This window comes from Mucor mucedo (assembly GCF_025094135.1).
Source record: "Mucor mucedo strain NRRL 3635 chromosome Unknown EV154scaffold_41, whole genome shotgun sequence".
In the NCBI taxonomy this organism is placed as follows: domain Eukaryota; kingdom Fungi; phylum Mucoromycota; class Mucoromycetes; order Mucorales; family Mucoraceae; genus Mucor; species Mucor mucedo.
In genome coordinates this window covers 177494-202016 of record NW_026252325.1, presented here as the reverse complement: position 1 = coordinate 202016, position 24523 = coordinate 177494, and the positions used below count along the sequence as shown (strand labels likewise).

The following is a 24523-nucleotide window of genomic DNA, read 5'->3' as shown; positions in this document are numbered from 1 at the left end:
TTGTTTATATAATAATTAATGTGCTTGTTCTCATATACAAACAAAATAAAGAAATAATAAAAGAAAAAAAAAAAAAAAAGAAAGGAGAAAGAAAAAACCAAATAATTGCAATATTTCAAAAAAAAATTATATATATTAGCTAGCAGGGAAAAAGGAACGCAAGTTATCCAAATTAGGTGTATTAACTCGAGTGTGTAGGCGGATATTATAAAAAAAATAATTTACTGGCTTTCAAGAATAACTTGAGCAATAGCATAATCCCCATCATGCGATAGTGACACATGCGTTTTGGAAATACCATATAATTTACCGTTCACAATATCCAAATCAGGTTTGCCTGTGAATGTAACATTTTATTTTAGCTCAGTTAGTTTATATTATACAAATTTAAACGTACCCGCTTGTTTGATCACTGATACTTGTTTCCATTCCAACTTATGTATAGGATATAATGCTTTATAAACTGCCTCCTTTATACACCATCTATATTTTAAATATACTTTCTTTTTTAAATATTTTACTATCACTCAAGACCCCGACCTTAGTTACCTAGATCCCAAGTAAACTAATTGCTGTCTTTCATCTGTAAACGTTTCAAACTCTTTGTGTTCGCGACTACTTAGAATACGTTTTGCTAATACTTTAGATCCTCTTCTTGTGATTAAGGAAGCGATGCGAGGTAAATGAACAATGTCAACACCAATGCCCAAGATCATTTAAAAATTAAAATAAAGCGGAAATTATAAAAGTATGTCAAATTTTTTATTGTACAAGTTTGTGTCACTTTTTTTCAACATCTCGCAATGAATTGAGGGTCAATACGTGCATAAAAACATGTATCACATACTCGAGACCATTCACCACGTTCTTCACCATTGGATATAAATAAGGGAAGCCGATTTGAGCAATGGGTTTGACAAAATAGATGACCACAGCTATTATTATTAAATGGTTAAATGTGAACACATATATAATTATATTATTATTACCTTCTACAGTGATGACGACGATGAAATACATTAAATTCAATATTACAATTTAGTCCATTTACATGAAACTCACAAGCCTTAACACTTGTATCCTTTTTCCACTCATCATTATTTAATAAAGAAAATAATGTTAATCGTTTTTGACGATCGAGATGAACAAGATATTTATGACAAACAAGTTGACCACGATTTGGATAATATTTTTGTAAATTCTAGGTAAAAAGTTGTTTAAGCCTTACTTCCAGGGACGTTCCAACATATCAATCATTACCTTTGGAAGTAATCCAGGTTCCGTTGTGACACAGACGCCAGAAATAACTACAGTCTTAGTATATCCTAGTGTATCAAATTCTTGCTCTTCTATTTGTCCATCGCCAACAAGTGTACCAAACCACTGACTAATATTCCATTTAAATCTTGTCAGGCGATATTCAAATTGTGTTTGCCAACTTGCGATAGGCAATGGCCTTTCTTGTTCATTCTCATCTACTACAGGTAATGGTGTTGTGACCAATTGAGGTACCGGCAACGATGACAAGAGTAAAAGTGATTCGAACCTTTTAAGTAATTCCACTTGTGTTTCCAATATTAATGTTTCATCACCTGGAGTATATTCTACACTAGATAGCATCATCATATTATCTGAATCCATATTAACAAATTCTATTATCTTTTGCTGTTGAATCAATAGTTCATTCCATTTCTCTTTGTTATTCTCATAATTCATCAATTCATCTAGTCTTCGTCCACTTGATCTTCGAGTGGGAATAGGTGAGGTTGGGCTATTAGACCTGGTTCTTACCATCACCATAATATCTTCACTACTGCTAGGGCTTGTATTGATCTCCCTTTTATGGATCGAAGATTTCTGACTAGCGCTACTAACACTAACACTACTACTGCTATCACTTATTTTCACATTACGGTTACATGCAGCACATATGGGACGACGCATGTAACCAGGCAAGTCATCTTCTTCATGATTATGGGTTTCTGAAACCTTAATAGGTGACACAAAATGAGTTACATGTAAACAGTTGTTTTCTTTTATTCCATTTTACCTCTTCTTCCGGTACAACAACAGAAGTTTCAAGGGGATCTTCATGATTAACTTGTTTTTGTTGATTATCTTCTGCATGCGGTAATGCATTGTCGTTGTCTTTGTCGTTTTTATATAACCCAGGTTTAGTTACCATAGTATCTTTTTTGGAACAAGATGAGTGTACTCGTGTACTAACTGAGGATGAACTGCTATTACTACTACTAATAGTGGAGCCATTTACAATAGGTCGGTCAGGTGTGGTCTTTTTTAATGGTGAAGATATTTCTAACAAAGTTGAGCTGGGCATTCTTTCCAATGTAGACCATGAACTTCTTCTTTGTGAAATAACACTATTCGAAGTACTTGCGGCCAAAAGTAAGCGATTGGTCTCCATGTGTGTTAATGATTGATTTCTTACTCTTACTGATAATCTCCGTTGCTGGATGTTATTATTCTCTACAATCACGACTGGCTTCACTGCTTTTGCTCGACTAGACGCAGTGCCTCTTGTAATCGACTGCTGCCGTAATAGCTTTCGTTGAGTGCTGGTACTTTTGTCCGTAGCAATTTTCTGAGGTGGTTTGGCTGTCTCCATATCTTTTGTTTTTTTGTGCTTTTTAGTTAATTGATAAAAGAAAGAAAAAGAACGATTACACAAAAACTGTCTCTTTTTCTTTCCTTTTATGAATGCAGCCTTTTTTTCCCCCCTTAACCGATTTTCATTCCGTCATTTATATTTTATTTGTAATAGGGCGTCAAAACAAAAAAGCTTACAACAAGAAAAATAAACAAGCACATGGAAATCGTCCTTGTTTGATGCAATGACTGTACTTTAATTTGCAGATATTAGTTTCAAAACAGCCCTTTAAAAAAACGGAGGAAGGAATTGCACTGTTTCTATTTATCATTGTTTGATATGATGAATCAATTGAGCGTGTATTTATCAAACATTTCATTTGTTTGTTGTATAAGTTTGATGTTTTTCCATCCCCATTTTCATATGAGATGATGGGTCCATAGAAAACGTAAGTTTAGCCATTCCCCTTATCAAAAAAATTAGTTACACTCTTCTCAATTTGGTTGTATTATCTTTTGGACCTATGCATGTCTTGTATGCAGTCCCTTTAGGTTACCAGAAGGAATTACTTCAAGTCACAGATGATAAAAATCTGCCGCAGTGCTCGAGTCATCTGCCAGCCAACCAGTAATCGGAGTTGATTTCAGAAAAGCAAAGTTAGAATAAAGTATTCTTTTTTGCTTCCTTCCATATGCCAAGCAAAAGAAAAATTAGTTGCTTACCTTGTCGAATCAAAAAGGTAAAATGCGATGGAGATAAGCCCTGTCAACGTTGTATTTTAAAAAAGGCAGATTGCATCTACCAAAGACCCGGAGCAGTGGGGAGACCCCCTAAAAATGCTGTTGTCAATAAACTGGTTCTTACAAAAAGCAACCAAACCAACTTTTGCAGAGAATTCATTATCGAAAATGTTTCAATCTCGCCTGTTTTGACTTGTTCACGCTATTTACGAGATTCAAAATCAATTGATCTTTCCCATTATTTAGACAACATCTTTTGTGCTCATTTTAAAAGGGCTGCGACCATTGATCCTTCTATTCAACAACTCGAGTATTCAAATGTATCTCCAAAGATCCAAGTTTATGACATGACTCACTATTATACTTGGATGGGTGCAGACACAGCCAACATTCTCATGCGGCGCATGTCCCGAATGAAGTTAACCTATTATACAGAGCTCGAATTCACAACAACGGCCATGGCATACGACTCCACGGCAAGTTTCTTTGAAAGTCCGGCTGATAACAGCTTGGTGATTAATCCACTCAACTCGCTGCCACCACAGCAGGCAGTTCGACTCATCGAAAGTTTCTTTTGTATTCACTCTCATTGTTGCATGTTTAGTAAGACGATGCTTTTACAATCATATTGGACCGATACAGCAGACCCATTATTGCTAAGCGTCATTTACGGTACAACTCTCTTTAAAAGTCAATTACTCGACGGAAAACCACTGATACTATGGGACGCACTGAATAAAAAGAAGCGGAATCCGTTCTTGGATTATGCGTATTTGCTTCTTTCAAAATATACAGCTGAAGCTACCGTCAGTCGCTACCAGGCCTTAGTTTTGTTAGCATTGTTTGAGGTCACATTTGGTTTTCCGAAAAGAGGAATTTCTCTGTTTCATGTCTCCAATTTGATTGCTGCAAGACTGGGTCTATTTGATAATTCAATGCCTGCGGGTCTAACTGAAGTAGAGAAGGAATTACTATTGATGACTTTCTGGTCCGCTTATCAATGTACAATTCGTGGCTGTGTAGAATGTAAGTCTATATATAAACATTGGTATGACAACATAATTAATATAATACCCATTTCAGTGGAAAAAATTCCCCGTGAAGCTTTGGCTCGTCATCAGCATCCATACCCCCCAGTAAATATCAAAAAATCAAAATCATATCAATACGACAGCGAAAACAACAATACTAAGCCGGTTAAAACGTATTATTACATGATTGAAACATTTTACATCAAATCTGTCATTTCAAGGTTCAGCTGCAAGTTAATACTTCAACTACCACAGCATAATAAAGATGCGATAGACAAAGACACACGACCCTCCAACAAGAAATGGTTCAACACAAAAGCTGGCATCGATGCCATCCTACAGGAATTTAAGGAATTCAATCAGAAAAACCATCACACTTTCTCTATATTACAAGATTATACCCTAGAAATGTATAGGTTATTTTACACAATCTGCCTTGGATTTAAGAGAACAATGCTTGACAACAAGAATTTCACGCTGCATCAACGCCATATACCCGAACCACTGGATTTAACTGATGTGGAAAACATACTTGCTATCAGCCACGTGGTGCCGGATGCAATCACCGTCATCCAAAGGACATTTGTTTATCTTAGTGACCCGTCTTGTTTGCATGAAGAAAACTGCATGTTTCTACCTCGTGGTATCATGGTATCTGCCATTGATGCATCTGTACAAGTATTAATGTATTCATACCGACTGGAAAGAAGTGAACAAATACGGTATTATTTAGACATGGCATTGACCTTATTAGGTGTGGACATCATCTGGGGTGATTGGGGAACTGCAGAGTTATTGAAACGGGCCATACAAAAGTTTTTGTTCCAAAATCCGCCTACTGTTGTTGTGCCCGAGAACATATTCTCCTCGTCCTTTGATTGGATGACATCGTTGTTACAGCCTCAACAGAATTACATGGACAGTCCGTGGTTACCTGCAGACGAGCCTTGGATACAAGACATAAATAATATATTGTTCCCTCCCTCTCCAATTTCTGCCTCTAGTTGCATTGGTCCACCCGATATACAGGATGATAATACACAAAATGATTTAGATGCCCTGTTTAACAATCTATTTTAACGCGGGATGTTTTCCCCGATTGAAACATGAAATAAAAAAGATGCATAATTTGCACGTAATTTGACGTATGAAGTATTTCATTTTCTTTTCTCTTTCACATTTTTATAAAAAAAAATGTATCAACCACCACCACCTAATCCGGGGGATCCGCACAGTAATTATTATCCACCTCCACCAACAGGAAATTATTATACACAGCCAAATCAAACTAATTTGGAATACGGTCAAACACCTCCAGCCCAACCACCACCTAATTATGATGGACCAGCGAATACAAACGGACAACCTCTGAAACCTTACACCGAAGGTCAAGATAAAATAAAACCAGGATCAGGATGGAACGATAAATGGGCCATCGGTTTATGGCTATGTAATATTGGCGCATTTATTGGATTATCAGTGGTCGGTTTAAGAACGTATCGAGGAAATGAAGGAGCATACAACGGGGTACAATCTGATAATGCGTACCCGGGTTTAACTTTTGACAGAGCTACGTTCAAGATTTTTGGACTTTCTGCAGTGGTTGGTTTTGGGTTAAGCATTTTGTACTTGTTCTTAGCACAGACGCAAGTATACTTTTTCCTTTAAAATAGATTGCAAACCAATAACGATTTTTTTTAGGTTTCCGAAACCTTTGATTATTCTCACGTTTATTGGATCTATCATCGTTTATTTTGGTGTCACAATCTATTATTTTGTCATGCATTATTATTCTGCTGCTATTGTTTTCCTGATATTTTCCTGTCTCTATCTGGCCTGTCTTTTTTGGTGGAGAAGCCGAATTCCATTTGCCACGGGTATGTTTTACAGTAACTTTTCAAGGGATTTTATACTAACAATATACCTGCAGTTATGTTAGAAACCGTGGTTGGTATAACAAGAAAGCATCCAAGCACTATTGCCATTGGTATCATTACTTTAATTGTTCAAACTGCATTTAATTTCTGGTTCATGTTCACCGTCATTGGTGTTTATCAGGCATGGTACAGTTCAGCGAGTAACAATTCTAAACTAAACTGCGCCATGGTATTCTTGGTATTCTCATTTTACTGGACTTCACAAGTCATAACCTATGTTGCACATGTTACCATAGCCGGTGTTTTTGCTACCGTTTATTTTTTGAATGATGGTGTGAAGCATCCTGTGTGGGGAAGTGCCAGACGCGCGTTGACTACGAGTTTTGGTTCTATTTGTTTTGGAGCTCTTCTGATTGCTTTTGTCAACATGATTCGATATTTCTTGCAAATTGCTAGAGCAAACTCAGATAATCCAGTATTATCATTCTTGATTTGTATTATCCAATGTATTGTCAACTGTGCCGCCGGTTTGTTTGTAATGCTAAATAGATACAAAATTAATGTGATTTTTGCGTGTTTATTTATTTGTTTGTTATCTAGGAATGGTTCACTTATTATGCTTTCAGTGGAGTCGCCATATATGGCGAACCCTTTATTCCAACCGCAAGAAAGACTTGGACTATGGTCAAAGATCGTGGCATTGACGCCTTGATCAATACCAATTTGATTGGAAATGTCCTTTTTATGGGTATATCTTGACGTATGCATGAATATGTGTATTGTTGTCTAACAAAATTCTTACATAGGTGGCCTGCTGGTCGGTGTTCTTTGTGGTTTATTAGGTTTTATTTACCTGAAAGCATCTAACCCCGCATACAACACCAATGGTGAAATGACACCTGTTGTTGTCATGATGTGCTTTTTAATTGGTTCGTCCATGTTCTCTACAGTTGCAACAGTTATTTCAAGCGGTGTTGCTACAACATTTGTTTGTCTAGCTGAAGATCCCGAGGCATTGCGAAGATCGAAGCCACAGTTATACGAAAAGGTGAGTGCTCTTCATAGTATAATAATGTTAACTTTGGACTAAGTAAATTCCAATAGATTCGTGAGACATGGCCTCAAATTGCTCAAGGCATTTAAATTACAATTATTCTTTATTTTTTTTTATTTTTTCGCACTGCTCTAATTACAATGTGCAGTTAATAAATTTTTTCCCTTCAATTATCTACGTCTGTTTTAAGCTTCTTTTCCACAGGCTCTTCCGCTTCCTTTTCAGGGGATTCCTCTCTATCTCTTTTAGTTGTCATAGAAGTCTCATTTTCAGCTGGATCCGAAGCCTCGATACGGGCCCGATGTTCAGCCATTGTCTTTTTGTGATACTCTGTTAACCCGAAAATTTCGCTATAAATCATTGGGATTAAAATTGATTCTCTTCATTATCGTGTAGTCATACGTACTATAACTGTTCTAATGTTTTAGTTCTTTGAGTGCTTGAATATAAGAGTGATCGGGTATGGTTTGAATCATCGGTACTCATACAAAGCACACAGTACTTGGTGTTTTGAAAGAGATTATCGACATCAATGCACTATTGCATTATTTCAGTACACTCATATGCTAGGTCTTATACCATTTTCCTGACATACCTTTTTGAGAAATGCTTGAATTGTAACATCAAATGGCAATAAGCCTTCCTTTCTAAAGGCAGATGGATTTAATTGAGCTCCTCTAGCAATCATAACAGAATCGGCGTCTATTTATCAACTCAGTTTTTCTATGTTGGTGGTAAATTACGAAACACTTACGGGTGATCTTCTTGACTTCATCAATATCTGAATACTTGAACACATCACCATTGACAATTACAGGAACATCACTGATAGATTTCACAAAATCTACAATCTCTGCAAGTCTTTCCCACTTTGCCTTTTCGGAGGGTCTTTGATCTCGAGTACTAATATTCTTCATTTTAATAATTCATATCTTCCCATTAATATTTGTGTTTTTTAGCTTACCGACAATGTACAGTGAGTGCTTTGACACCAGTTGAAATAATCATTCTCACAAGATTAATTGTTTCCTCTTGCGTATCCAGCAATCTAATTTTGCAGGAAACAGGCATCCCAGAATGATCTACCAATTTGGTCAAGATCTTTTTCAGATTCTCAGGATTAGTCAAAAGCGCAGCGCCCATGCCGCCCTGTACCGAGAATTTCTTGGGACAGCCACAATTGACATCAATACCCGCCACATCCTGTTTTACAGTTAAAGCGGCCTCCAAAGCTAAATCAGCATCTGCAGTACCTAATTGAAGAATGACTTTTCCTTTTTCTTTCTCACAAGTGCTGAATGTTAATGCTTTCGCCTGTCCTTTGCGGTAATCCACAGTTTTGGTGGCAGCTTTTGTGTGTATGTATATGTCGGCATTTAGTGATCGATGGTGGCAATTATAAACGTAAACTTACGATTGTATTGTCGAATCGAACCGATAATTCGTTTGTCCACTAATTCCTCGGACCACACAAGATCTGTTTTCGTTATATTAATATCCAACTCTATTCATGTTGCCAATGCTGCTTACCTGCTCCATATTCAAGTGCAAGCAAACGTGTAGGCAAAGTACCAATACGTACCTAAATTTATTTGTTAAGTGCCATAGCTTAATTATTTCCAGTTTTTAAATTTTACCATAGGTGCAAGGACTGCCTTGTTAATATAATCAATATCAGGATGTGTTGCCATGTCAGTGTTAAGAGTGAAAAAAAATCAGAAAAACAACCTTTTTGAATAAAATAAAAATGGCAGTCCTGCTGGTTTTCTGATTTGATTGTTTAAGAGGCGATTAGATCTGAACAACGTTTGTTGCTGCGCGAGGTTAGCTTATAACCTATTTCCCCCCTCAGGACCTGTTGAGCTTTTATTTTATGCTCATATTGCTTGAGCAAAGCAATTAAGACACAATTATAGCTGGTTTATGTCAAGGTGTAGAGATTAAGGCTTTGATTGAGAAATCCTGCGGTAAGATTAACTTTTTACCACAACAGTTGAACAATTCGAGTTTCCGACGAGTCTGAAGAATGTCAATCCTCCAAACAATGTTAGCCATTCATGATCACTGCTGACTTATGGTCTTATGTTAATATGGGGAAGTGCTAGTAAACATGAAAAGGCGAATAATAAACATGCATACATGTGTTATTATTTGAAGCTATGGTCATACAGTGGATATACACGCACACACAGGAACTTACATCAAGAAACAAATTGGAAATGTATGACTAAAAGCAGTAGCTTATTAGTTTTTATTAAAATCTTTTTGGAGTGGCATTAGACATAAATATACATGGAAAAAAAAGAGAAGCTAAAAACGGAAAAGAGGAAGGGAACGATCTAGCGACGTCTTTCTTTGTTGGAGCTACTTCTGTCCCGATCATAACGATCATAATGGCTACTTTTCCTATCTCGACGATGGTAATCATCGCTCTTGTAAGAAGAGGAAGATGATCTTCTTCGTCTGCTGTCATCTCGTCTCGAACTACTTCTTTCACTGTGATGATAATTACTACTTCTTCTAGAAGACGAAGACTTAGTATCGCCTCGATCTCTCCTGCTGCTTGACGATGAATGATTGCTACTGCGATGATGATGATGTGAGGAGGATGAGCTTTGTTTTGTTGTCGAAGCATCATTTGATCCAGCAGCAGCTACTAATCTTTCATATACATTGATCAGATCACTGTATGTTACATTAAGACCTGGCCAGAATTTGGTGGTGTAGAGCCAAAGATCGCGTTTTAAATTGGTATCTCGTCTGTGATCAGCTACTTCCTTGTCAATATGTTGGCCGATGGGCGCTAAACAGTCTTTGATAATTTGTGCCTTTTGGGAGCCTTCTACTTTTGCAGAGTCATCTCGAAGGCGTACCAAGAAATGCTTTACAGGTCGCATGGATGAGTAACAAGAATCTTCGTCATAACTATCATAAGACCTTTCGGGTATCTTATTTTCCTTCTCAGATCTCTTTGTGGAAGGACGGGGCAAATCATCTTGTGTGCGAGAAGGTCGTTTTCTAGGTGTTGAAGATGGCTCCGGTAAAGAAGAAGTATTCGAGAAGGAGGGTGATCTTGAATTGATGGTATGAGATGGCTTAGTAAGATTTTGTTGTTGCTGCTGTTGCTGTTGCTGCTGCTTGGATCGAGGACCCTTTTTGATGGTAGATTTGGTATTTGATTTACCAGAAGAAAGTTCATTGCGATGTTTGTCTTCTTCGGCAAGAATCTTCATCATTTGTTCAGCTCTCCTTACTAAATGGATGGCTTTGGGTGTCTTTTTATCATCGTCTTCGTTGCCTCCGATAAAGAATTTATCCGACAATCCTAGTGGTATATCGGCCTGGATAAGTGGCCAAGATCCAAATCCATGCTCATGAACACCGACCAGCAGCATTGCATCTTCTTTGGCTCCCCAAGCACATGACCATCCTTGAACTCGTTTGGCGCCAAGTGACACACGGAATTTGTATTTGTCGCTGACGGAACGAAGCCTACGTGATAGTATCTTCATGTCATGGTGACGTTGGAAGATCTGACCAGCATTGACACTTTGAATATCATGCCATGTGAATAAAATAGCCTTTTGTTTCGTATGACGGAGTTCACGGAGTAGGATCTCTTCAGAGACGTGCATTCCTTTCAGTGAACTATCGTTGGCTTCGGCTTGTTCGCGCACCTTGTTCCTGCATTCTTGGATAAGATCCTTGTACAGATCCAAAATGACATCTTTTTGCTTTTGTTCAAGGTCGAAGTCAGATACAGCGTCTGAATATCTCTCTTCCAGGTCACCGTATTTCAACACAGCACGTACTATGGCACGACGATCACGTTCTGATAATTCATCGGATTTTCCAGAGGTAGAATGTCGCTTTCGGCTTCCTTGGCCTTGGATGGCAGCCTTCCTTCGCTTCTTACCCACAGTTGCACCCTCCTCCTCTTCTTCGTTGATGTGCTCGTTATAAGTGATACGATTCTTTTTGGCAGCACGATCATACAACGCAGCTTGGTCATCTAATTTCTGTTGCTCCTCGACTTTTTCAAGTTCACTGGAAGGAATGATATCGTCCCAACTCAAATCATTTGCTGTACCTCCATAATCCGTGATTTTGAACTGGGCCAAGAAATCTTCAGATCCTAAAGCACTGTCATCACCTTCTGCCGTCTCAGTTTGTTCAGCACGAGCTAAAATATCGTCCAGATCCATGTCGTTCAATTTTTCATTATTCTCGGATGTCTGAAACATATTTTGTGCCCCGAATTTGAGGATGGCCGAAAGCTCATCTTTACTGAAAGGTAATTCACGGTTTTTACCGGTAGCGGTCTTTAAGGATTGTTCAGCAACTAAATTCTGTTCTTGCTCTGTGAGCTGGCCTGAGGTATCCATGCGTTTAATGATACAGTATTCAAGCACCATCTTTCGTTTCGCACGTTCAATAATGTCCTCTTCCATCGTGCCTTTGGTGACGAATCGATAGACATTAACCGATTTAGTTTGTCCGATACGATGCGCGCGTGACATGGCTTGCAAGTCATTCTGAGGATTCCAGTCTGAATCAAAGATAATGACGGTATCAGCCGTGGTGAGATTGATACCCATACCGCCTGCACGTGTTGAAAGAATGAAGGCAAAATCAGGACTTTCAGGTGCATTGAAATGTTCGATAGCCTTGTTACGATCCTCGGGCTTCATAGAACCATCCAATCGCTGGAATGTGTGACCACGTAAAGTCATGTAATCCGAAAGGATATCCAACATCATGACTAACTGAGAAAAGATCAAGACGCGGTGACCATCTGATTTCAACCGAGTCAATAGCTTATCCAGCAAGACCATCTTTCCACTATTTTCGATCAGGCCTTTTAACTGTGTGACCCTACTGGTAGAGACCTCTTCTACTTCGGGGAATAAGAAGGGATGATTACTGGCCTTCTTTAATTCTATGGCGATATTCAACCATTGTTTCTTGTTATCTGCACTGCCAGCTAATAAACCAAAGTTCTTTGCGAGAATATGTTTATAGTAAGTCTTTTGAAGCTCGCTCATTTCTACTCGTAAAATACGTTCGGACTTGTTGGGTAGTGATTTCTCTACATCCTTCTTCAAACGACGCAACATGATATTCTTAATGCTGTTGTGTAAAGCAGAAATTTTTCCTTCTTGGTTGATATCTTCTACATCAATATCTGCATAGTCTGTAACATCCATGTTAGGATTCAAGAACCGCACTAAGGCTAAAAGTTCCTTGACATTATTTTGTAATGGTGTACCAGTGATCAAGAGTCTGTTGGTTGTTTGAAAACTGGAAAGAGCTTCATAAAGTTGTGAAGCAGCATTCTTTAAACGATGAGCCTCATCCACTGCAAGATATTGCCATCGAATACCGCTCATGAAATCCTTGTCTTTCAATACGATTTCATAGGTCGTGATCACCACATTAAATTTGAAGCGCTTAGTACCATTGACATAAAATTCATGATTACGGATGACTTCACGTGCTTGGGGATTACCGAGGTAACACAAGACATTCATTTGGGGAGCCCATTGTTTGAATTCTTGCATCCAATTATCAGATGTAGACAAAGGCACAACAACCAGGAAGGGTCCATACAGGTTACGGGTGTTGTAAAGGGCATTTAAGAAACTGATGGTTTGAACAGTTTTACCTAGACCCATTTCATCGGCAAGGATACCATTTTCATTATGACACCAAAGCCAATACATCCAATTTACACCGTGTAGTTGATAGTCACGCAATTCGCCGCCATTAATATAAGAAGGCTGCGTTTTAAAGGCCTTAAATTCAGGACGTTGCCCTCTTGGGTATGTCATGGAACGATGCGGTATATGAGTGTTTTGCTCTCTTTCCATAAACTCGTCGATTTCATTCTGATAGTCTGCGGATATTAAATCTTCCTCTTCCCATGTACATTCATCATAATGAAGACGCTTCCATTTGACAAAGTATTCAACGTTGGGAGGTGAGCCACGCATTGATATCACACGTTCTACTGTACGCCAATCATTAATTTCATCTCGACGACGAGATATGTTGATGTCCTGTTGCTCAATTTCCTCTTTGGTTGTTTCGGCATGACGTCTAAAGTACTGCTCTTCAATGATTCGGTTACGGATATAGTTTTCCAACTTTCGAAATCCTTTGAAGGAATGTAAGTAGTCGAATGTGTCCCAAGTGTCATGAAGATGTGACCACGATTTCCATTTGATTAAGTATTCGATATTCGTCTCTGGATCATCTGGGCCTTCTATAATTATGCATGTTGTATCAGTACAAAAATAAATGGGATCGCTAATTTACATAAAAACATACCAGTGCTGGTGTCTTTTCTGCGGTGATCAAGAACACTTTCAATTACTTCCCCATCATCTTCTTCGGGTGGAGGTGCGGCATAAGGGTCTTTTGTTTCGTCGTCAGACACACCCCACATCTCACCATTATCCTCATTATAGTTGGTTACTTTACGACTACGGGTGGAGTGACGTGCATAATCGCTTGGTGAAATCGCACCTAATTGATTCATATATATAAAAAATGAAAGTTTATAAACTCTTTCTAATAAAAGGAAGACTACATGTATTCATTATTAATATCGAATAAAATAGTAATTACCTGCACTCTGCTGTCTGTTTTGACGACGATGATTACGTTTGGGTTTTGTCTTTTTTGGCATCCCCCAGTTATCATCAGAGCTAGAATCGTTGTTATCTTCAGAATTGATGTTTTCATCATTAGAAACATCACTAACATATGCGATTACTAAATAAAGAAAAGTCAGTTAGTTTAAAGAGAGACAAGGCGTAATAAAACTATGTGGTATAAAAAGCTGACCTCGCTTAGAAAGTCGATTATTTTTTCTTCTCGGTTGTGATAAGTTGCCATAATCATCATCCGAGCTACTATCTAATGCTTCCTCATCTGTTGTAAACGTGACTTCCTCAGAATCACCTTCAGGCTGTTCATGGTGCCAGGAATAATTTAAGTTATGGAGTTTCAAAATTAAGGAAAAAAAAAACTTACTGTTAAACTTGACTTGTCTTTTTGTCGATTGGAACGACGTAAACAGTATAAATCTGGGTCAAGATAGTTTTCTTCTTCTTCCTGATTTTGTTCATTACTACTTAGTTCTTCTCCAGAAGAACCAAAGGGAGAAGGAGAACTTTGAGGTGATAAAAGGTGGTTCTCATCGTCTGTAGTGACTTGGTGTTGATCGGAATGAACAGATCGCTGTCTGTTATTTAAGTTATTGGTGATGCCGTCGTCTGAGTATCCTTCTGAGTCACTGTCAGAGAAAATATTATTACTATGGGAACTGTTCATGTTCCTATCTGTAGTCGAAATACACTGTATTAGCACGCGTTATTTGCATGTTGTGTCTTTGTTTTTACCAATCATGTACAATTAATGTGTGAACTGTCTTTTTTTTTTGTTGGCAATGGAATAAGAGTAGATAAATAGTGTCTTGTCTTTCTTTTTTTTTATGCGAAAAAAAAACAAGCAGTAAACTAAATTTAAACAGAATGGTTTAAAGATAAAGCAATGTACAGTAGAAGAAAAAAAAATGGAAGAAAAAAATCTCTGGCAAAAAGAAAATATTTTTTTTTTTTTTATTTAAACAAAACTCAGAACTTTATTCTTAATTTATATCGTCTCCACATTATCCAAGGTAATATCATGACACTGAGCATATACAAAACATTGACAAGGCTAGAAATGAAATCGTCGGCATAAATGGTCCTCATGCTCAAGTTAATACTGCCTGTCAAGATATTTGCCTGTAATAAATCATTGTGATTAGATAACCTGGAAAAAAATAAAATAAAAAGAGACTGCCATAAGGGTTATTTACCAATAAAAATGTAAATAGTCCATTGATATTGACGGCTTCCAGCATGGGTGGCCCTCTCCCACTAACACCGTTTTTTGATTCTACCAATACGAGGCAAGAAATCAAAGACGTATTGAAGGCAATGACCCAGAGTATATAAGGTAAATTAGCCTATGGAACAATTAGCACAAGCATACACATTCAAAGAAAAGAAAGCAAAATTTACCATTCTACGTGACACATAATAATCCGGATACATGTACACCCAACTATAAAATAATACCCACATGAGGGCACTGAATGAGAACAAGTGTACTGTCGTTTGCTTGATCTCTGGCTTTTCATTAATTCCTAGCCAGCGAGACAATCTACTTTGAGATATATCATTTCTGAATATAGTGACCCCACAATCAAGACCTAACAAAAAGATACTCAGATACCCGAAAAAACTAAAAATGCCTTCCTTATTAGCGCTGATTAAATCTACTCGAGGTGCGTTTAAGATCCATTCCTGGAGCCCTTGACATAGACTAACTTGATATATCACAGCCGTCAGTAATCCTAATATAGAAAATGGCACCATCTTTCTACAAAATCCAAGTAAGGTAACAAATGGTGGTAAGAATCCCAATGTAAAGAAAAAATTCCAATGGAGTCCATATTCTGAGTTGTGTTCTTGATAATTTACACTTTTCGTAAGAAACAATCTAGCAAACCCTAAAGCTAAGATAGGAAATGCTGATCGGATTGATTTTATCATTTGTGTCAATACACTTTGATTGTTCTGGTTGATGTAACCTCGAGCCGCAACAACACCCGATGAAAACACAAACGACCCTACACCTGCATCCATCTATCGACTTCGTTTTAGGATCTTTACTACTTTTTTGTATACAAAAAGCAATAATTACCAATGATGTACCAAACGTCTCTACTTTGGCGAAACGACGCGGAAAGAATTGAAAATCCACCGCTAATATAGCAATACACGTCGAAATCATTGTGCCTGCACGATATACAGTCAAAAAAGGTTTATAGTTGGAAGGCGTTACTTTGCTGTCTTCTGCATCAGAAATCGACCACGAAATGATTAACGAGATTGTTCCCATGCCAATCGTAACCCAGCTTGCATAATCGGATGCCAATGTCAAACATGAGAGTACGGGTAAGACATAGATTATAAACTGAGGTAAAAAGGAATCTGTGTTTATCCATTTCGAGCGAGCCAAGGCTATCCATAACATGTGGGAGCTCTAACTCATGACTTTAGGCTATTTGGCTACATTTAAAAAGTGAGACAGTAATGACTTACTACAATCGAGCCACACACCATGCTAACTTCATTGATAGTTCCACCCGTGCAATTCGCGACATGAGCTTCCTTAGCTAGTTTGTAAGCTTCCTCTGTCATCTCCATTCTTTTCACCGGCCCAGAAAAATAAAAGTCTTTATTTATTTTTTATACTTTAGAATGATAAATTTAAACTTCAGACAACGTGCATTAAAGGTTACTCAGGATTAAAAATATTCATTCTGCTTTCTTCTAAGCATTGTCAGGAATACCCACTTAAGCATTTGTATTCCTCATGTATGACGAATCTTTGTCAAACTTGAGATGCCTTTAGATAGCACTATGACCTATCCTTATTTCTTGTAAGCCTGCCTGACCTACCGAGAAGTTTCGAACTGTAGATCATTCAAATATAAAAGTGTTGAATCAAATAGTTTGCGGTAGTTATTGACAATTAAATTCAACAATTATACGCAGCTCAAAATTCTCTTGCTGTAGCTTGTAACAATGACGAACATCCAAGAAGAATCACAAATAAATCCATAGCTATTAGCAGTGACTTTAATGGAGCTAAAAATATTGCTTTGTTGACTGAATTTTTTACCACTATTTAAGTCGACGAAGAATCAATACATCCCTTTAGACGTGAGAAAATAAGATAGATAAGTATGACAGTAAATGGACAAGTAACCCTACAACTCATAACAAGCTTTCATGTGCCAGGATTATTAGAAAGTCAGCTTGGTTAAGTTAGATCCAGTAACTCGACTTAAACAGGGTCTGTTTTCCCGCAGACATGCCGTTTACACCAAACATTTGACCAAACCAGTCTCATTTTTCTGGGCGATTTATCCTGACGCGAATGTCCAAAAGCATAAAAAAAAAGTGGGGAGAGTATTTATAAAAGCCGGGTAAATTAAGAGTGGAAGCACCCTGCCCCCAAACATTGTTAAAAGGCTTGGTAAAGTCACACAAGCGACTAAAACCTGTTTTTTTGTTGGTCCAGCTTACGTGCAATTGTCTGCGACGCGTATATAAAACCTAAAACTTTTAAAAAAGTATTTCGTAGTACACAACAACCAAAAAAGATTCAAGTCAAATGGAATTGTGCGACTAAAAGTTATTTTAAGGAAGTAATAATCCCTGAACTTTAACGCTGCACGAACCAGTTTCGAGGCGTACAAATAGTCCACAACTCAAATAGTGTTAAGATGATAAAAGTTCTGGACTACAAAAAAAGGGTTCTCGTTCAACTCAAGATTTTACGCCATTACACTAAAGTACAATTGAAGTAAATGTTACACGCGAATGGCTCGGTTTTAGGAAATAATCTTGCTTAATAAAATATAGCTGTCTTGCATGTAAAGTTTTGAAGCCGTGTTTAAGTAAACTTAGTCACCTTCCAGTTCACTATGTTTGCAATCGTCTTCAAAATTATTTTCGAATCTATGTCAATTTCTGCGCTTAACTAACAATCACATTTCATACTGATTGTTACGTCATGAAAATAGTTAAAACAACTTGTTTCTTTGTAGATAATTAGTTGAATCCACGGATTGTTAATTCACTGTTTGTAAAAAGTGAGTCGAACGTTTAGTGAGGACATTTTGATTGGGCAATTTTTGAATTGCTTTAAAAAAAAAGAGCACGTTATAAAAAAAACGCTTGTGAAAATTAGCAAATATATAAAGCTTATTCAGTGGGCACAAATGTAGAACACGTTTATACACTTCAAATCATGTTGGTCATTTATTAAATTTTATGATGAATCACAGCCAGACGAAATGTTATGAAAATGGATAGCATACAACCAATCATGATAAGTCATTGTCATGGTTAGGAATACATGCGGTTCCATTGACAAATCAAAACATTTTTTTTTTTTTTTGCTAACATCATATGCTAATTTGGTAAAAGAAATATACACATCTGCCTAAAAGATGATGGTCAGAAAAAAAAATTGTCAATATCATATGATTTTCGCTGCATTTATAAACAGTTACATCTCATTGTGATAAACAAGTGTTTCAGTCCAGAGTCGAAAAAAAAAGGTCGGTGTAAAACATGTAACTATAAACATTAATTAAATATAAAGTAAACTTCCTTTCTTTCGTTACTTTTTTTTTTTCGTTTTTTTTATTTTTTATTTTATTCTTTATTAAAAGTTATAGTTATGAGTACAGTCACAAGCCAACAAGAAGAAGAGTATCATTTAAGTCTTCAATCAGGTATAAAGTTTTATTAAAATCCATTTGAACTTTATATTTAATAACGAGTTCGCTTGCTTAGATGATGACTCTTATAGCACTGGTGGTGATTCTGGATTTAGTATGGGTCAAGATGAAGATGAAAAGTCTGCAATAAAAAAGGAAGAACAAGAACCATCCATTCTAATTGTTGATGAGAGTACCTCAACCAGTTTCTTTTCACGTCTTGTGTCCATTCCTATTATTCAAGACAGTTTCACAGGCGCCCAAAATATTGTGCGACAGAACTCTGTTGGTAAACGAGCACTTGATTATGCTGAAACAAAATTACAAAATATGGTCATCTCGGCCCAGCCTTACTTGGAAGAAAAAAACACAACAGGAGGTCGTTTTCTTTCACAAGCAAATTGCCTAGGAAACAAATCTCTCGATATACTAGAGCGACAATTTCCCTCCATCTCTTCTCCCACTGATCAGCTTGTTCAACCTATTACAGGCCGTATCGAGTCGGCTGTATCCCATCTCCGAGAGAAGAAATCTACTATGGTTGATCCACGTATTGATTCGCTTGCAACCAACTTTGAATCCTTAATCCAACAATATTTTCCTGCTGTAGAGGGAGAAAAAGAAATTCAAAAAGATGACAAAAATGCTGTTAACCGTTTGATGAACGCGGTCAATCTTTTGTCCGCCAGAGCCTCTAAAAGAATCTCCACAAAGGTTTCAGCAACCGTTGACGAGGAGAGGCAAATAAAGCAAATGATTCGTACGTGGGTTCTGGAGCAGGCTAACACGATGACACAACAACCTCAAGTTGAATCTCTCAAAGCAAAATTTTTTCATGAAAGCTCGCCGATACAGGTCATGTACAGCTTTACGCAAACAGAGTTTGATAAAGTGCGTCAAGAATTGACTAACCCAAACATCAGTCACATGGACAGAATTCGTAATATTTTGGTTTTATCTCAAACAGACATCTTGTTACCCTTGTATCGCTCCATCTGGTCTCGTCAACAAAACCACAAAGAAATGCCTGTAGTTTTAAATTAAAATGTGTAATATTCTATTCGTATTAAATATTCCTCCCCTTTTGTGTCACACATTTGTTACAAATAAAGTCTTTTCATCATTACTCTTTAGATCATGTAGGAGCTTTTTTGGTGCATCATCTTTTTTTTTTTTTGTTTGTATCAACTTCATAAAAAAAAAATACATCTTCCAAAAGGTCTAAAATATGCCAAAGCAGGCTTTTAAACAAACATTATGTATGCAAAATTAAAATGAATGTTATCTTTTATTTAAGCATAGTTTAATCGGATTCTTCCGTTATAGCTGGTCAAAGAGATTGAGTTCTTGACTTGAGCATCATCTCCATAATATCCTGTGGTTGGTCCCCATCGAGAAGTTTTGCTGTGGATGTCCTCCGGAACAGAGGATTCGACAATGCGGCGTCCGTTCATAGCAGTTAAGGAAAATGTACTTTTGAAAGTTGTGGGGACTTCAAGATCAATGTGACCATTCGAAGCTTTAAAAACGATGGGAATATCAACGGATGTATCAATTTCCTTAATCTTGACATCAGCACGTCCATTTGACATAGATAAATGAAGCTCATCGGATAAAGTATCGATGACGCCGGAAACATGACCATTAGCAAGCGCAAAACCAGTTTTGGCGGTACTGATACCCTACATACTGAAGTCAATAATCTGAACTCGTAAAGAGTAGTTTTTTCTATAAAATATTACCTCTCCGAATTCGACATGACCATTTGCGACGGAAATAGCAAGCTCTTTAAATGTTAACCCTTTGCGAAGGTTAACATTGGCATTATGTACAGAAAGGGAGAAATTATCCAAAGCAGCAACGGTTGGTACACCCACATTAATGTCGATAGTTACACAGCCACTGACTCTTTGATCGTTATTCTAAAAAGGTAATATTTTCTTTAGAAAATGATTCACAAGTGTATAAAAAAAAGTGGGGGAGTGGGTGGTTACCTTGAGTTTAAGTTCATAGAGTCCACTTTCAGTATGCTCAATTTTTTCAATATAATACAAATCTTGTAATTCATCGCGGTTAAATTTCAAGATGAACTCGACAGTAACTTTAGAGAGACTCTTATCTTCATAAACATTAGCTTTACCGCCCTAAATAAACCAAGGTTTAATATGATGTCGACTTATTTAAACAGGCAAAACTTACAACGACGGAGACTGACTGTCCTCTATAATATTTAGTGTTTTCTGAAACTGACAATTTTGGGAAATCTTCAGAGTCAAATTCAAATATGGAAGGACCGTTATAGGGAATCTGAGGCTTTTCTCTACAGTATTCCAATTCATCCACCTATATCTATGTTAGTAAAGTTTTCTTTGTGACAACAAATGCTTTTAAATATTACAAACCTGATCTTCAAAAACGAGTCCGGAAAATGTGTCAAGGGTAGATAAGTCTTGGGCGGAATTAATAGTATTGTAAGTGCCTGAAGTCTCTACATTCTTGTTACCGCGTGCACTGTTGAGCAAGCTTTCGTGATAGCCATTGTAAAAAGAGTAGAAAATAATGAACAAGACCACCATGATAGTTTGATTCTTGTATTTACGCTTGTACAACTTGTTTTTGTAGCAGTCTAATCTTTGACATTCTTCTTCGCTGTTTAAAGGAAGCAAAGGAGCCTTTTCTTGAGTATAGATAGGAGAAGACATGATTGATGAGGATACAGATTTTTTTTTTCGTCTTCAGCGCTTGCTCCTTTTATATTATTATTTTTTCTGCTTGTGTTCAAGTTTGAATGTGTAACTTGAGACCTTGGCCCTTGATTCTTGGCAAGGCCAAGGCCTTTTTTGGACAAATATGCTGCGCAACATTTGCATTATTAATACATAAATGACTTTTTGACGTGAAATATCATGACTCTCAAACATAGTAATTTAGATTATCAACTGTCACTTTAAAAACAAAACATGGAAATTTTTTCAACAAAACCTAGAAAAATCTTCAGCAAAACCAAGATATTATTTTCCTTATGAATTACATACATGGTTAACTAGTGTTAACTGTCATATGATTACACAACAACGATCGAGAGTTTGTCGGCGCACTTAACCGGGGGAGTTTTTTTTTCAATGAAGATGGGGTCAAACTAATCCCTAAGAAGTAGGTTTCGGGACATGATCCGTATAAACACTTACATCACATTACGGTAGATATAAAAATATCAGACTACGTATCTAGGTGATACTAATAGTTCAAGTTTAATAGGTCTATAAAATAAATAACACGCATAAAAAAAACAAATTAAAGTCATAGTTACCAAATCTCAAGCCTACATTGTTTATTAAAAGATCGCCTAAAAATGTGTACACTATAATTCTCGAATACGGTAGATGATGCAAACAACAAAAACAATTTCCATTTCTCTTTTGAAAAAATTGCCTGTTACTCCATCATCAAAACGCTTTCCCAACTGCATTGCAGACCGTTCTATTTAATTATACATGTTTACAATAAGTGCAACTGCCACAAGCTGCATTTTTATTTTATAACCGCTGTGATCGTCAATTACTTTTTTTGTAACTGTGCACAAATAAGATGATTTTTATTGAGTTGGAACACGTTTTTTTTTTTTAAAAAAAAAAGAAAAAAGAAAAAGACTGCCCCTTTTTCGGTAAATCAGTTTGTCTTTCTTTTTTACATATATACCATGGAAGAAACTCTTTCTTCAGCAGAGCATTCACACTATTCAACTTCAAGTACACATTCGGCCCATGGTGGCCCTGAGCCAACATTGAGTACAGAAGTTGATGATCCTAGTCATCCACTTTATCATCATCGTCGCATTGTAACTGATTTCGACTATGGAGACATTCTTGGTGAAGGCTCCTATTCAACAGTAAAGACAGCCTTCTTTTCTTGTTCAAATATAGTGTCTTAATTGGACTAAATCAAACTTTTTTTTTTTTAGGTACTTATTGGCAGGGACAAAAGATCAGGAAAACAGTATGCAATAAAGAGACTTGATAAAGCACACATTGTGAAAAACAACAAGGTAAAATATGTAATGATTGAGCGTGATGCCCTGAGTCGAATGAACCACCCTGGCATTGTGAAATTATACTGGACATACAAAGATAATCGTAGTTTGTGTACGAATCATATACGTTGAATGAAAAATAGTATATTTTGCTCAAACAATGACATGATAGATTTCGTATTGGATATGGCTAGAAATGGTGAATTATACACTTATATTAGAAGAGTAAGTTACGCTTTCTTGTCCTCGACACTCCTTTTTTAAGAAAAAAAAAAATGCTTATTTTGTAGCTCGCGCCGTTTGATTTTGAAACTACACGATTTTATGCCGCCGAGATCTTGTTGGCAATAGAACATATTCATGAAAGAGGTGTTATTCACAGAGATATCAAACCCGAAAAGTAAGGAGCGAGAAGAAAAACCAAAAAAAAAAGAGGTGTGGAATTGACATTTATTGGAATTGTTATTAGTATTCTACTTGATGATGCAATGCATATCAAAATAACCGATTTTGGATCTGCAAAAATAATAGACGAAACCGATGCAGACGATTCATCCGCCGATGATGCAGCGGCTGCACGATCATTTGTAGGTACTGCAGAATACGTCTCACCCGAGTTACTCAAGAGTGATCCAGTATCCAAAGAAGCAGATATGTGGGCATTTGGTTGTGTGATTTACCAAATGCTTTCTGGGAAATCACCATTTAAAGCACCAACCGATTACTTGATTTTCCAAAAGATAAAAAACTTAGAATATACCATGCCTGATGACTTCCCACAGACGGCTAAAGATATCATTCAAAGATTGTTAACCGCAGATCCACAACAACGACTTGGATCCCAGGCATTGGGTGGGATTCAAGCCATCAAAGACCATCCGTTCTTTGACGGCGTGGACTGGGAAAATATTTTCACTTCAACAGCTCCACCATTAAAGGAAAGATTAGAAGAGGAAGCAAAAAAGCATCCTGCGGTATCTCCCAAATTTGATTTTGACCAGGCAAATGAGGATGAGGAAGAGGATATCTGGTTCAGTAAACATAATACAGCTCACAATGATCCTTTCAGAGATCGCTCACCTGTCACTACGCAAATACATAATCCACCTGCAGTAGAACCTATGCTGTCAGCGTCGGAAAATGATCCAACCAGCAATCGATCATCCTTCATGAATCACGGTGTACAAGCCGAAGGGAGTGCAAAGGTCGATAGTCAAACAAGTGGTGCATCATCCGAGAGTGTTCCAGAAAGATTAGGATTGCATCCAGCATGGTAAAAAAAAAAGGATTTGTGTACTGGGTTTTGTGTATATTTATTTGAAATAAAGTAATATTTACAAATATTATATAAGGATTCCTCACTTGTATCCAAATGAATCTGTTATCAAGGCTGGTAGAGTGACACGCCGCAGAGGGTTTATTTCCAAGAAACGGAATTTGGTATTGACGAACCGACCAAGGTTGTTGTATTTGGACCAGGGAACAGAAAAGGAAAAATTCGATGGACATTTACGATGTGAAATACCTTGGACTTCAAAGTTACTATCAGAACTGAAAGGAAAAGCTACATTTTGTATCCATACGCCTGAAAAAACGTATACCTTTGAAGATCGTAAACATGCTCAAGAATGGGTGAATACGATCAATTCAATGCTTGTAGATGCATTTGGAGTTGCAGCATAAATTATTCCAAACTGAAATAAAAAAGTCGAGATTTGTATAGAGATCCAATATTTATATTATTATTATTTTTTGTAGGGAACAAAAAAAAATAAAAAGTCAAAGGGTGTGTGGTAGGGCAATTATATATGTATACGTTGAGGGGTGTTGCTG

At 37.1% G+C, this 24523-nt stretch overlaps 10 protein-coding genes across 10 annotated transcripts; 4 read left to right on the top strand and 6 right to left on the bottom strand.

The window, feature by feature from the left end:
- Window positions 1-105: 105 nt before the first annotated feature.
- On the bottom strand, window positions 106-734 carry EV154DRAFT_507430 (4'-phosphopantetheinyl transferase). The gene is made up of 3 exons (XM_051601423.1): window positions 550-734; window positions 398-483; window positions 106-337 (listed from the first exon to the last, which is right to left on the bottom strand). Exons 1-3 carry the CDS (start codon window positions 714-716, stop codon window positions 222-224), a joined length of 369 nt encoding a protein of 122 aa, XP_051458074.1. The 5' UTR covers window positions 717-734; the 3' UTR covers window positions 106-221.
- Window positions 735-749: 15 nt separating this feature from the next.
- EV154DRAFT_218861 (uncharacterized protein) lies at window positions 750-3079 on the bottom strand. The gene is made up of 4 exons (XM_051594412.1): window positions 2051-3079; window positions 1261-1989; window positions 990-1201; window positions 750-935 (listed from the first exon to the last, which is right to left on the bottom strand). The coding sequence occupies exons 1-4, from the start codon at window positions 2624-2626 to the stop codon at window positions 791-793; spliced, it is 1662 nt and encodes a 553-aa protein (XP_051458073.1). The 5' UTR covers window positions 2627-3079; the 3' UTR covers window positions 750-790.
- Window positions 3080-3190: 111 nt separating this feature from the next.
- EV154DRAFT_218725 (uncharacterized protein) lies at window positions 3191-5529 on the top strand. The gene is made up of 2 exons (XM_051594411.1): window positions 3191-4374; window positions 4432-5529. The coding sequence occupies exons 1-2, from the start codon at window positions 3300-3302 to the stop codon at window positions 5457-5459; spliced, it is 2103 nt and encodes a 700-aa protein (XP_051458072.1). The 5' UTR covers window positions 3191-3299; the 3' UTR covers window positions 5460-5529.
- Window positions 5530-5533: 4 nt separating this feature from the next.
- On the top strand, window positions 5534-7399 carry EV154DRAFT_463930 (plasma-membrane choline transporter-domain-containing protein; the record flags this gene model as incomplete). The annotated part of the gene is made up of 6 exons (XM_051597647.1): window positions 5534-6025; window positions 6081-6260; window positions 6353-6791; window positions 6857-7004; window positions 7063-7304; window positions 7361-7399. Exons 1-6 carry the CDS (start codon window positions 5574-5576, stop codon window positions 7397-7399), a joined length of 1500 nt encoding a protein of 499 aa, XP_051458071.1. The 5' UTR covers window positions 5534-5573.
- On the bottom strand, window positions 7361-9121 carry EV154DRAFT_507423 (uncharacterized protein). Its single transcript, XM_051601422.1, has 8 exons — window positions 8948-9121; window positions 8841-8892; window positions 8725-8787; window positions 8275-8659; window positions 8065-8213; window positions 7906-8012; window positions 7717-7847; window positions 7361-7660 (listed from the first exon to the last, which is right to left on the bottom strand). The coding sequence occupies exons 1-8, from the start codon at window positions 8999-9001 to the stop codon at window positions 7477-7479; spliced, it is 1125 nt and encodes a 374-aa protein (XP_051458070.1). The 5' UTR covers window positions 9002-9121; the 3' UTR covers window positions 7361-7476.
- A 498-nt stretch (window positions 9122-9619) lies between these two features.
- Window positions 9620-14889, bottom strand: EV154DRAFT_218589 (SNF2 family N-terminal domain-containing protein). The gene is made up of 6 exons (XM_051594410.1): window positions 14728-14889; window positions 14349-14656; window positions 14160-14283; window positions 13941-14087; window positions 13641-13838; window positions 9620-13575 (listed from the first exon to the last, which is right to left on the bottom strand). Exons 2-6 carry the CDS (start codon window positions 14646-14648, stop codon window positions 9650-9652), a joined length of 4695 nt encoding a protein of 1564 aa, XP_051458069.1. The 5' UTR covers window positions 14649-14656; window positions 14728-14889; the 3' UTR covers window positions 9620-9649.
- An 18-nt stretch (window positions 14890-14907) lies between these two features.
- EV154DRAFT_507418 (GPI-anchored wall transfer protein 1) lies at window positions 14908-16652 on the bottom strand. Its single transcript, XM_051601421.1, has 5 exons — window positions 16469-16652; window positions 16068-16409; window positions 15383-16009; window positions 15178-15327; window positions 14908-15103 (listed from the first exon to the last, which is right to left on the bottom strand). Exons 1-5 carry the CDS (start codon window positions 16571-16573, stop codon window positions 14951-14953), a joined length of 1377 nt encoding a protein of 458 aa, XP_051458068.1. The 5' UTR covers window positions 16574-16652; the 3' UTR covers window positions 14908-14950.
- Window positions 16653-17443: 791 nt separating this feature from the next.
- On the top strand, window positions 17444-19792 carry EV154DRAFT_551396 (uncharacterized protein). The gene is made up of 4 exons (XM_051604976.1): window positions 17444-17727; window positions 17991-18027; window positions 18613-18675; window positions 18737-19792. Exons 1-4 carry the CDS (start codon window positions 17659-17661, stop codon window positions 19702-19704), a joined length of 1137 nt encoding a protein of 378 aa, XP_051458067.1. The 5' UTR covers window positions 17444-17658; the 3' UTR covers window positions 19705-19792.
- A 32-nt stretch (window positions 19793-19824) lies between these two features.
- Window positions 19825-21451, bottom strand: EV154DRAFT_507414 (uncharacterized protein). Its single transcript, XM_051601420.1, has 5 exons — window positions 21063-21451; window positions 20860-21003; window positions 20655-20804; window positions 20403-20582; window positions 19825-20342 (listed from the first exon to the last, which is right to left on the bottom strand). The coding sequence occupies exons 1-5, from the start codon at window positions 21360-21362 to the stop codon at window positions 19953-19955; spliced, it is 1164 nt and encodes a 387-aa protein (XP_051458066.1). The 5' UTR covers window positions 21363-21451; the 3' UTR covers window positions 19825-19952.
- Window positions 21452-22281: 830 nt separating this feature from the next.
- EV154DRAFT_507413 (3-phosphoinositide-dependent protein kinase 1-like protein) lies at window positions 22282-24421 on the top strand. The gene is made up of 6 exons (XM_051601419.1): window positions 22282-22549; window positions 22622-22802; window positions 22863-22915; window positions 22981-23090; window positions 23160-23963; window positions 24043-24421. The coding sequence occupies exons 1-6, from the start codon at window positions 22361-22363 to the stop codon at window positions 24371-24373; spliced, it is 1668 nt and encodes a 555-aa protein (XP_051458065.1). The 5' UTR covers window positions 22282-22360; the 3' UTR covers window positions 24374-24421.
- The last annotated feature ends 102 nt before the right edge of the window (window positions 24422-24523 follow it).